This window comes from Notothenia coriiceps, unplaced genomic scaffold (genome assembly GCF_000735185.1).
Source record: "Notothenia coriiceps isolate Sejong01 unplaced genomic scaffold, NC01 NC01_scaffold00037244, whole genome shotgun sequence".
Classification (NCBI taxonomy): Eukaryota; Metazoa; Chordata; class Actinopteri; order Perciformes; family Nototheniidae; genus Notothenia; species Notothenia coriiceps.
Genome location: NW_011369945.1, coordinates 15,041,056 through 15,053,942, shown reverse-complemented (window position 1 = coordinate 15,053,942; position 12,887 = coordinate 15,041,056). Strand labels below are relative to the sequence as shown.

Genomic DNA, 12,887 nt, shown 5'->3' with positions numbered 1-12,887 from the left:
TGTGTGTGTGTGTGTGTGTAGGGAGCTGGAGAAGTGCAAATGGAACACAGCAGACCTCTGAAAAAAAAGAGTGCTTTTAAACCCACTGCTGCTCCAAAATCCCCTCATTTCTTCTTTGAGTGTTCTTAAGTGTATCCACATGTATGTATTTTTGTCTTTATAAGTGCCCATTTAGTACATGCATCTGCTAAAGTATAAAAGTTTGCAAATTTGTATAAAACCATCTGCAACTTTTATCCCCTGCCAGAACGTGTGCTATTGTAGATCAAGCTTTAACAAACAGAATTTAAAATCAACTTCCCCTCTGAGGCTGGATAGCATGCCAGAAAAGTAAAGAGTTATTATGCAAATCCCTTAAATTGAACGTCTTTGTTTTTGGGAAGAGAGAGAACAAGAGAGTGATCTTTTGAAGAGATGAAAAGCAGTATTCTAATTGATCTTTCAAGATACAGACAATGCGGGAGACTTTTATCATTATTTCATTTTTGGGAATTAATCATTCTCCATAGGTTTAATGTGTGTTTTTAAATATGGCTTGTGTGCATACCTTTGTGCGTGAGAATCAAGCACATCGTTTCCATAATGGCACTTTAAACAAGGTCCTTTCAGGTGCATCTGTCTATGCGGCCATCATGTTTCCATGTTTTTTTCCCTAAATTATACTTACACGTTATCATATTTGAAGGGGGAAATTGACCCCGTACAGGTGTCTGTATCGTTGACCGCAGACTGTTTAGAGTCTTGTTGATGATGATTGCAGGTAATCTGCCTACGTGGAGCAACATGGTGCCAGCGTTGCATCTAATTATACTGTTTGGGAACAGACTAGCAGAGAGAGTGGAAAGAGAGGGAACAAAGAGCCATTGAAAGATATTATTTATAGCTAATTGCTAACTGTTAGATGAGTGGCTGGTACTCAAGTAGAGAGGCTGTGATTGGAAGAAGAGTGCTTGGCTCTCAAGGATAGTTTGAGGTTGATTTGTCTCGACTAATCATGCCATAAATTAGAATATTTCGAGAATGTTTTTGTATTATTTATTTGGTAAGAATAATTCTGGAAGCGTTGTTAGGCCTGCAGACTTTTTGGGGTCGGACCCACTTTACATTTTACTTCTCAATAAAGTGGTTTAAAGCAATAATTTGGAAATCTTTACCTGCTTTTTTTGGATGATATTGATAGCATCTCATGTTGTCAGCTAAATATGATTTTTAATAATATGCCATTAGCTGAAAAAGATGAAGACTGAAAACACAGTAAGTAAGCTAGAAAACAAAAGTGTAGCTAGCTACTTCCCCATGTTTCCAGCATTTGTGCTAAGCTAACAGGTTTATAACTCTAGCTATAGCATTACTGAACAGACAAGACCTGTCAAGATGTCAGATTGTTACTACATGGTAATTGCAGTCAAAAATATTCAGAGTTACGTAATTAAATCGTTATTGAACAGAAAAATAACAATATGATTTAGCGAGGCAGTAGTAGCCACACAATGTGGTAGCTAGCTAGTTACTGCTTCACTTTATCATCACTTAAGGTGTGTGTTGGGAGACAAACAGAAACTGCAGAAAAAAGAAAAAAACAGGCATTATTAGAAGAATTATCGACAATATAATCATATTTGTACCGTTAAAATATTATATTTCCTAGTAACTCTGTGAGTACAGTCTTACCCTAAATAACGGAAACTGGCTAACAGCTAAGCTGGAAATAGGCTATCCTTAAATGTTGCTGTTTTTGGGACCTTTGCAGTTTTAGACCTCACATGTAGTTGTTTTAGTGTCACAACAACAGTTACTTATTCATTTCTTTCTGTCTTTGTGTCCCACAGGTACTACAGCGCCACAATCCTGCAGATGTCAGGAATTCGAGACGACCGGCTGGCGATCTGGCTGGCTGGGCTCGCCACCCTCACTAACTTCCTGTTTACCCTGCTGGGAGTGTGGCTGGTGGAGAGGGTGGGGCGCAGGAAGCTCACCTTGGGCAGTATCATAGGTAATTCCCTCATAAGCCCACATTAGGTAATTAGGGATGTCTGCCAGTCATGTTTGTATGTAACATCTTTATTGTTTTTCCGACAGGTACATGTTTAAGCTTGAGTCTGCTGGCCATTGGTTTTCTGATGTCTGCCCAGCACAGTCCTCCTGTCACCTTTCACCCATTGGACCCTATGGCCAACTCTACCTGCTCCAAGTACCAGTGAGTATACCCACAGTTCACTTCAAAATTCAACCAGCTACACTGTTAATGGAAACCGGCTCCTCTCTTAAAAACACCTGTCATCTCCATTTATTACAAGCTAATTCAAATTGATTAGTTAAAGCCTGAAATTACTCCCACTGCTACTTGCCATCCCAGAGATATAAAGTTAAATTGAGCTTTACAATTTTCAGACATGAAAACAACTCAATAAGCAGGTGTCCAATGAGGATTGAGTAGCACACATGTTACAAATTAGATCATTTTAGGAATGTGTGTGTGATTCAAAGAGTATTCTCTCCACCAGCTCTTCACTGGAGTTAATATAAAGTGTGATTGTGACATTATGCACAGGTCTAGATGGAAATAGGGAGCTATGGCAAGACCGCTATTCACCCCAGCGCACTTCTGGTCTTTGTAAAAGCACTCAATAATTTGCAGGGTCACAACATCAACCCAGAGTGCAGGAGAGCACACTCACTGGTGGAGAGCTTCAGAGAATGAAACCCAATGAAATCACAAAGGACACTTGCTGTTAACTTATTGCAAGTTTTGACATGCAGATCTTTTAGGGTAAAGTTTGTGGCTGGCTAAGACACAGTATGTGCCGATTAGGAAGATCAATTTATATCACAAGGTTTGTATATTAGATGAGATCAGGCCTGAGTCATATTATTTATCAGGGATTTACTAGTTCAAACAAATAAAACGGTGGGCTGGAAACAATACTGTCAAGATTCTGAGTAAATATTGTAAGTAAAACTCTATAAAGTAATCTCCCGATGCTTGGATCAGCTGCAATACACTTCATTGTTGTCATTAGCAACAAAAGGCAAACACACAAAGCACAGAGAGTGTTTTCGTGTAAGCCAGAGATCCGATGCCTCCGTGTCCCAATTTACTCTCACTTACTCGGACACAAGATGAAACTCATGTGTAACGACGGCCTTTCATCACAACAACAAACAACGCCTAATGGACTCGCTGTCCGGCACCCACACGCTGTAACACACACACACACACACGGAGGTAATTTGAAGAGATGAGTGCTTTTACCACACTGTAGTGGCTTCATTGAGTTCACTTTACTCCACATGAGCCCACACGTGCCCTCGCTCACCACGGCTGAATCTAGGACCACCAGAGACACTCACCAGTGGATCAGACACCTGATTTAAGGATGTATTCAAAAGGTGTTTGGGGTAGGATTTGACGATAGCTTACTAGCCTGGAATGACACAGGCATTTAGATGTTTTTCCTTTTAAATAAATAATTCTACATTCTCAATGCTATCTTCGTTGCTTTTGCTATTTCTATCTATTTCATTTTTAGTTTAGCATAGCACATTCAGTAAATAGGTCCTTGAAAATGGAGAACTACATACGTATGTTTTGCTTAAAGATAAAGGGTAAATCCAGCTGTCGGTCATCACGAGGTAATACATGTAGACGTGGAAGACATAAAAATGAAGAAGCATTGTTCTTGTTTTATATTGTAGAGCTAAATCTTCCCAAATCTAATTTAAAGCTGCTTTGGTATCATTTTGTACAGGGCAGCTTAAATCTGTGCAGATAAACAGTGCTTAATCCATCCCTTTGCGCACATTAGATGTTAGCCAAAGGGAAAACTATATAGCTTTATTCATTTATAAAAGACCAATATTATACACATGCTCTAATTGCATCCTATAAATCTAGGCTGAGTTGCTGCATGTCTCTCCTCACCTTCCCTCTCTATTCTTGCCTCTGGTACTAACACATGGTATGATTTTCGTTTGGTTGACCTCAGTGTGAAATAAGAGCAAGGTGCCCTGCACACAGGGAGGCTCCAGCCTGTAAAAATAGACCTGTGAAACAAACACACATTTCGTGCTCTTCCATTAGCAACAACAAACTGTTATAAAAACATAGTGTCCCTTGTGAAGAAGGTGTTTGCTTCTTACATGTGGATTGCTTTAAATAGACTAGCAGAGGGGTAAAGATGTAAGGATAGTGAATCCAACAGTATTTTGCATTTAATGAAGATTCATCACTTCCTGCAGTCCTTTTTTAACTTCATTTGTGTAATGAGGCAAGTCTCAATTCAAGTCTCAATTCAAGTCTCGATTAAAGCGGTTGAAGACCTTTTCTATAAGCCCACTTTGTGAAGTAGAACAGGCCAATAAGTGGTTTTTAGTTGGACTGCAACTCAATACTTGGAAAATATGTATGCGAATGGATTCATTGATTGACCGTGTTCAGGGTAGTTAAAGTTGGCGTGTTTGGTTTGCAGGCTGTGTGAGCCATGCATGCTGGACCCTGGATGTGGGTTCTGTTACCGTGAGAACGTCTCAGCGCTCCTCACCTCCTCCTGCGTGGCTGTCAATAAGGCCTCCACGGAGCACGCAGCATGGGGCAGGTGAGTCACAGGATGCCGAGGATGGAGTGTGTGCGTGTGTGAAGAACGTCTGCATTATTTATATATTTAATGTTTTGGTTGAATGTGAAATACTAACTGTTTCTTCCTCTTCCAGATGCTCCAACTCCAGCCTGATGAGAGATCAGACTTACTGGGCCTACAACTACTGCCCCACCTCCTACTCCTGGCTGGTGTTGCTGGGTCTGATGTGCTACCTGGCTGCTTTCGCACCAGGTAATAAATTGAACCTGTGATTGAGGTTCACTACACTGTATGTGGTCCGACTGCTATGTTTACTTGCATTCTTCTTCAGATATCTTTATGGAAAGGCCCCACAGAGAATCTTTTCTTTACATTTTCCTTTATCCTCTTTGTAACAAGTCACATGACCTTCACCAAGCAAAAGCGTTTTATATCTCAGTGGGGTACCCAGTGCCAAAAAACAAGCACTTTTAGAGGACGTACATTGAGTCCAATGAAATTGTACAATGATTACATAATTTTGCAGGCCAACCCGGAACTTAGCGTTCAAAATACATGACGGTTGCAGCCCTAAGCTAAAGGCGGCCTATTTTCACCGTGATGATGTTTACTACTCTTTTTTAGCCACTTGTTATCAACCACCAAGCTCAGACGTCCATCAGTGCGGTTTAAACTGATGCATTTTATGTTGTGAAAAACCTTGAAAACCTCGTATAAGTTTATTGACCTTATTTCGGCAAACTAACCAGAAACTCAATTCAAAGATGTTGACTGATAAGGGATCTCCGAAGTGCTAAAATGCTTACTCATTTCCAGGTTGAGGACTGCACCACTCAATAGCCCAGTTGTAGCTACTAAACTTTCCATAGAGCCTTAACCTAACCCTGTAAACGTGTCTCTCTTTTAGGGATGGGCCCGATGCCATGGACCATCAACTCAGAGATCTACCCTCTGTGGGCGAGGAGCACGGGGAACGCCTGCGCAGCCGGGGTCAACTGGACCTTCAACATCCTGGTGTCTCTCACCTTCCTCCACCTGGCTCAGTACTTCACATACTATGGTCAGTTGCTCACCTGCAGAATTGTGAACAAACCATTTACATTTAGACTGAGCTCATGTCATTTCAATCATACTTAACAGTCCATCCATGAACACCTTCAAACCTCATCCAACTCTATCAATCCTTATGCAAGCCTCTCAGCAGATCTTGTGTAGCACCCATACCATACATCCTCCCCTCCCATCAAAAGCAGCATGTCGGTGACCCCGCTGATTGATACCCCGATGTGTTCCCAACCTTTTTCTTCGACGACACCTCCTCAGTCAATGTGGCTCAACAACAGCATGTGGCCCTCTCCAACGGGAAGGAACTGACCTTTGGTGGAGCAGGACATCGATCCATCAGGGGTGATTGTAGAGGCATCCCGAGATGCAGCGGGTTAACGGTCGATTTGATTTGTTAACAAAGAATTGTGAACAGTGTCAAAGCTGAGGAAAATAATGCCTTATCCATTTAAACGGTATTTAGCATAAAGCACTACTCAAAATGTATTTCTGCTTTGACAAGGGGAAAAAGAGATAACAGCGTTCAGGAAATCTCATTAACCTCTGTCACTGTGTCGCTATGAATACTTCCATATTGACATGTATGGAGAATCGTTAAGGAAACAGCAGCATATTTAAACACTTTCGTTTATGAGCTCACACATCTCCATATTAATTGTGAGCCTTCAAATGGTAGCTGCCCCACACTGTCACCTCCAGTGTTTCTTCTTCTGTGGCTGAATAAAAACACGTCTCCAGGAAGCTGAACAGTGAGTTCCTTTTGTCTGTGATTGACGGTGAGTTATTTTGTCTTTATCTCCCCAGGAGCGTTCTTCCTCTACTCCAGCATGGCTTTGCTGGGTTTCTTCTTCATCTACGGCTGCCTGCCGGAGACCAAAGGCCGGCGTCTGGAGGAGATCGAAGCGCTGTTCGAAAACCAGCTCTGTTCCTGCGGCGCCTCGGACTCGGACGAGGCACGACAGGTGGAGTACATCCGAGTCAAAGGTTCAAACTACCATCTATCGGACAACGACGCGTCTGACGTGGACTAGCGAGAGTTAGGCTGTTTCTTTTGCTTTGTTTATTTCTAAAACATGCAACTTGTAATGTAATATTTGACTGTTTGTGTGTGTGCGAGCTGAGGAGCCACTGGTTACCCGTCAATATGAGGTGAAGAATCACAGTTTCAATGAGAAAGATGAGGGTGAACTGACACAACATCAGGTGTCAAACCCACTTATATCTGAATTCCCTAAAGTTTAAACACTGCCTTTTCCGCACATAACTTGGACAGGAAACATGCATTTAGAAAATAAAAGGGACACTTCCTCTGTTATGAAGTCCACCGAAAAGAGGCTGCAGCTCAGTATCGTACGATGTTCCTAATATTTTGTACATTTGTTGACTAAATGTCATTTATGATTAATGTACGTACAGTATACAACACAGCAATCCTACAGCATTATTTCAGTTTCCGTTGAGAATCCATTTAAAGAGTTCCAGTAAACGTGGTCTTTTGTTGACATGACAGCAGTTGTGACCTATTGTAGATCTATAGTACCATTATGCCTTTCTATATGGAACACATCTCAGTTACATGTTGTGTTAGCTTGTAGCATAGCACACTTATGTCAGCTCCTGATGATAGTCTGTGCTTTGAATATTTTTTTATAAAAAAAGCAAACACCAGAGATGTACAGTATATATTGTCAGTCGGTGCCTAAACAAAACCACTCACCAATCTAGTAGCACTGAAATGAATACAAATTCTGTTGCTATAGTTAATATTTATTATTTTGTATTACTTTAGCATACTAGTATTTTTTAAGTTTCAGGCCGGCAATCCTGTTGCTACCCTGAATTTAAAATGATATTTAACAAAACATGACTATGTCTCCATGTTATAAACCTAAGTATTAAACATGTATTGTCCAGCAAAGGAAGTGGTAGACTTTATGTTTGAGACTTTACGTGTATCTTTATTTATTTATGCTAAACATGATAATATTAGTGCCTGTGTATTGTGGAGGTCCCTGGACGTCCAAACCCCTGAAGTGGATGTAATATTTCAAGTTGTTGTAATTATTTATTTATTTGGCGTGTACATATTAGCATTTCACGTGTGATGAAATGTTTTGTTTTGTAATCATTTCATGTTTTTTTTGTCTTCCTCCATAGCCTAATGTACAAATCATGTTCGTTATTCTCGTGTCAGAAGTCAAAGCTTTAGCGTAACTTGCAAATGTTGCTTTGTAGAAAAGTGTAAAATGGTGTTAGTCAAATACACGTAGGTTTCTGTGTAGCAACAGCTGTTTAAACTTTAGACTACAGAGTGACTTTGTGAAACTAAATACGTTAATAAGTACGCTGTGAAGGACAGTCTATTATTTTTGACACGGCGGTCCAAACCCATCACGGATTAATAAAATATAAAACCTCTTTTTAATAGACTTTTCAAATATGAAGCTGGTTATCAAATATCATCAAAGTTGAATGTTAATTATTTTTAGTATTGTCACATTAACAGATGGAAAACGATTAATCAGTATAGAGGAATTAAAATGGCTAACGTTTTATAATGTGAAAGTATTAGTGTTTTATTTAGATTTTCTGTGTGCAGGATGAGTTGTCTTAAAACCACACAAGCTAGTTTTGTACTGAAAGTATTAAAACACACACACACACACACACACACACACACACACACACACACACACACACACACACACACACACACACACACACACACACACACACACATTGTGTAATTAAACAATTTAACTTGTGTTAAACAAATATTTAGCGTGGTTGTTTCTGCTGTTACCACTCTCCTCTAGGGGAGATTTAATGTGTACTTCTTTGCAATTTTTTTCTATGTGAACCAACCATGTGTGTTTCTACAGTTTACGAGGAACTACAAAAATACCAATTAAAAAAAACAAACAAGTGCTGTATAGTATATTATTGATTATTGTTCAAGCTGTAAATGTTTTGCTAGAGTTTATATTCTATAAAAGATGAGTATCTTCATGAAACACTGGAATATGTATAAAGGGACGGAAATAAACGTATGAATCAGAGTAACGCCTTGGGGCTTTATTTCACAATGCGTCTTAGAACAAACACTGAATACGCTTAAATAAACTGTTAACGCTCTTGAATAAATGCACAGAACAGGCATGTTTTCTTTCTGCTTTCAGGCATCTACATGACTTCTTTCCTCTGTCTGAGCAGGAGCAGTATGTCCGCTATTTCCTGAAGTGTCTCTGCTTCTTCTGAGAGTCTGTTAGCCCTGCTGGCAGATATGACCTCCTCCCTCGCTTCATTAGAGATCCTTCACCAGGCGGCCATTTTCCTGTCGCTCTCCCTCATCCCTGCCCTTACCTGAATCAGAAACAAGAGGAGAAAAACGTTCATTTCTGTCTTGTTCAGTGGAATGTAAATAATAAGAAATGTATATAAATCAAAAGGTCTACATTCTGACATTGTACCTCTGCCATCTGTCACGCTGAGAGCATCTAGAAAATGTGTCTGTAGGATCACTTTCCCATCAATATTGTTTATAATGCTGCTGTCTGAGAGGGAACCAGCCTTGGGTTTCTTCTTCACCCAGGGCGTGAGCTTCTCTCCACTTGTAGCCTTGCCTGTTGAAGCGGTGTGCGTCTTCTCTGCGGCAGCGTCAGTCTGCCTCCCTGTGGGGGGATGCAGCACTGACACATCAACAGGTGGCACACACCAGTTAAACTCGGCGGTTACACCGTCTTCAACAGCGCTGCACTGAGTCTCAGCGTCACATGTCACAGCAGCAGTTTGAGTTCCAGCGTCTCGAGTTTCATTGGCTCTTTTCTGGCATTTGCACATCTCGGAGCGCTGGGCTTGAGGGGAAGGAACTGGGAAAGATATGTTTTCCATAAGTGTCTGTTTATCTCTGAAGCTTTGGGGTTTCAGGAGCGGGGTGAGGGGGCGGGGCTTTGTGTGCCTTTGTTCTGGATTCCCCTGTGAGACCGGGTTTGGGTTTAAGCTTTCTGCACAACAGGCCGGGTCAATATACGAAGAGGAAGCCTGAAGATATGGCTGACAGCATTCTTCCCCCTAAAATACAATTAGAAAGGGAAACACAGCAGTCACATTATCCCTGGGTTAATCCAGTGCATCATGGGAAAAGCAATTAATCAGTGGCACTGGGCACAGAATATTTAGTTTTTTGTTATTAAAGTGATAACTATAGCTGACATGTGTTGCCTGGGGGATCCTTTGTATGCAAGTATTGCAATTGATTGTGTTGAATAATGATGATCTTATACACTGAACAAAAATATAAACGCAACACTTTTGTTTTTGCTCCCATTTTTCATGAGATGAACTCAAAGATCTAAAACATTTTCTACGTACACAAAATAACCATTTCTCTCAAATATTGTTCACAAATCTGAAAAAATCTGTGATAGTGAGCACTTCTCCTTTGCCGAGATAATCCATCCCACCTCACAGGTGTGGCATATCAAGATGCTGATTAGACAGCATGATTATTGCACAGGTGTGCCTTAGGCTGGCCACAATAAAAGGCCACTCTGAAACGTGCANNNNTATTAATTAATTAATTCTCAAACCTAGATGCCCTCTCCCATGCCAACTCCACCTACTACTCTCAGTTAATCCACTCTGGCCCCGGAAACCCCAAAACACTCTTCTCCACAATAAACAAACTCCTCTAGCCCCCCTGGACACCACCTCTCAGTCATTTGCAGTTGACAAATGCAGCTCTTTTCTCACATTTTTTCAAAGCAAAATAAACAACATTTACAGCAGCTTAACCCAGGGCCGTGGGAAGTAGGGGTGCTGAGGGTGCTGCAGCACCCCCTGGTGGAGGACAGGGGATCTGCACTTCCACAAGATTAAATACAAATATAATTAAAAAAAAAATGAATTTTCAGCCTTGACGTAACAACATTCATAATCAAGTAAAGATCACACCCTTTCCACCCCGGTTACATTTTCCANCTACTGTGAAAAGCCTTAAACCCAGGGCCGTGGGAAGTAGGGGTGCTGAGTTTGTGGAAGTGCATATCCCCTGTCCTCCACCAGGGGGTGCTGCAGCACCCTCAGCACCCCTACTTCCCACGGCCCTGGGTTTAAGGCTTTTCACAGTAGTAATCGTTCCGTTTCCTCTGGTCTTAGCACCGCCCCCTGCTGTGAGGAGGATCCAGGGTGTGTGAGAGCCTGGTGATTTACAGCTTTAACACCACCTGTGACTGCCTGTTTGCCCCAAACTGAGGATCATTTGGGGGTTGAGTCAGGGATGATCCACAACCGTATAGCTTCCAGGCTAATTCTGGTGTGCTGTCATAGCTTTCACTATAATTCATCTGGGTAATGATACAACTGTACTAAGTAAAGCAATCTCTGATATCTGGGAACACAGAGACTAAGAGCTGTAATGCCATCTGACGGGGCATGACACATTTGAAGTGTTTTAGTCACATTTTAGTGAAATTGATTATTATCTATGCCAGTCGTGAGCCTGCAGGGGATTGCGTGTGTGTGTCTCTCTCTGTGTGTCTCTCTCTCTCGGTGTGTCTCTCTCTCGGTGTGTCTCTCTCTCTATGTGTGTGTGTGTGTGTGGGTGTGTGTGTGTGTGTGTGTGTGTGTGTGTGTGTGTGTGTGTGTGTGTGTGTGTGTGTGTGTGTGTGTGTGTGTGTGTGTGTGTGTGTGTGTGTGTGTGTGTCCAGAGCTCATCATGCATACTTCTGAACCCAACAGCCTCATTCTTTTTGTGCCCATTCATGACTGTTTGCTCATGGATCTTTTGTGGTTGTGGTGACCTCCTTTACTTTCGGTTTTACACGGTCATTGACTGCTGACTCCTTGTTCTCTCAACCATTCAGTAGGCTAGATGACGCAATTGATCAAGAACTAGTTCAGTGGAAAAAGTTATTTCCCTGCAATCTGATAAAAAAAAACAAGTCTTACCTAGTCTGGTGCGGGCCACATTTAGGGCTTTAGCATGGCTCAAAGAAACTGACATGCATAGAAAGCTTTGGTCTCATTTTGAACCTGCACAGATACATTTGACACTTGATTTGTTTTAATCCGGTAAAATAAGGCATGATACGACATGGATAAAGCTGCTATTTGAATGTAATGAAGCCAGGAGAGTGAGACTTAACTCTTCTTTGTTTATGAGTGGAGAAAGCATTTCCACTGAGGGCATTTTTGAAGTTGTTGATCTGTTTTTATTCCACATAAAGTCTACAGCTGTCCCCCTCTGTGTGCAGTTATGATGGTTACAGGTGGAGGTATAATAGCTTACCTTCTGAGGGCTGGTCTGAGGGTTTTTCATGGTCCCATCTCTTTTTCCAACAGCTTTTTTATTGGGACATTCGATGCGTTTATCCTACGAGTCTGTGACCTTTTTCCTAACAAGACGTTAGCCAACATTGGAGGCAGAGACATAAAGTTGCCGAAATGCAATCCGCTATATTTTTAGGCTAACTATGTGATGACAAACTGCGGACGTTTCTTTCTGTGTCCTCTGTTTCGGGAGTGATATGTTTAAGAAAAACTACTTAAATGAACTTGTTGTGCTGCACTAAAACCAGGGACTGTGGGTTTGACTTAAATTGCAATAATAATATGTCAGCCAAGGATGATAAGTGGAAACCTCCTAAGCTTCACCTAGCAACAAAGTGCTTCCTGTTTTTCCTCTTGTAAAAGTGATGCAGAAACACGTTCTAGTAACTGGGCATATCGTGGGTGTGTGTGTGTGTGTGTGTTAATGGGTGTGAATGGGAACCAGGTGCTGCTGTGCTTCTGTGCTCATGCCTACGCAGGTTTGTTGTTGCACCGTCAGCTTTGTGTCTAGAGAAAACTTAACGAGCTCAGCAGGAGCCGAACATCAAACAAACACCCACTAATGTGAGCGTTTGGTCGGATAGGACGACAAATGGTTACGTCTTACCTTCGAGACAACTAGAGGTGGGAGAAGTACTCAGATCTTGTACTTGAGCAAAAGTAGAAGTACTCAGGTCTTGTACTTGAGTTAAAGTAGAAGTACTCAGATCTTGTACTTGAGCAAAAGTAGAAGTACTCAGATCTTGTACTTGAGTAAAAGTAGAAGTACTCAGATATTATAGGCTACTTGAGTAAAAGTAGAAGTACTCAGATCTTGTTCTTGAGTAAAAGTAGAAGTACTCAGATATTGTACTTGAGTAAAAGTAGAAGTACTCAGATCTTGTACTTGAGTAAAAGTAGAAGTACCAGATCTTG

At 41.3% G+C, this 12,887-nt stretch overlaps 2 protein-coding genes across 4 annotated transcripts in view; one reads left to right on the top strand and one right to left on the bottom strand.

Moving 5' to 3' along the window:
- slc2a13a (solute carrier family 2 member 13a) overlaps nt 1-8,343 on the top strand; it is a 95,219-nt gene extending 86,876 nt beyond the window's left edge. Inside the window, exons 5-10 of the mRNA XM_010793691.1 lie at nt 1,830-1,993; nt 2,080-2,197; nt 4,470-4,595; nt 4,711-4,829; nt 5,485-5,637; nt 6,447-8,343. Of these exons, the coding sequence (XP_010791993.1) occupies nt 1,830-1,993; nt 2,080-2,197; nt 4,470-4,595; nt 4,711-4,829; nt 5,485-5,637; nt 6,447-6,673 (907 nt within the window). The 3' untranslated portion in view covers nt 6,674-8,343. The remainder of the gene's footprint in view (nt 1-1,829; nt 1,994-2,079; nt 2,198-4,469; nt 4,596-4,710; nt 4,830-5,484; nt 5,638-6,446) is intronic.
- Nucleotides 8,344-8,696: 353 nt separating this feature from the next.
- The window catches only part of redic1 (regulator of DNA class I crossover intermediates 1), a 9,471-nt gene continuing 5,280 nt past the window's right edge, over nt 8,697-12,887 (bottom strand). For all 3 annotated transcript variants that reach the window (XM_010793688.1, XM_010793687.1, XM_010793689.1), the window contains 2 exons: nt 9,113-9,713; nt 8,697-9,005 (listed from right to left, as the gene is read on the bottom strand). In XM_010793688.1, the coding sequence (XP_010791990.1) occupies nt 8,947-9,005; nt 9,113-9,713 (660 nt within the window). In that variant the 3' untranslated portion in view covers nt 8,697-8,946. The remainder of the gene's footprint in view (nt 9,006-9,112; nt 9,714-12,887) is intronic.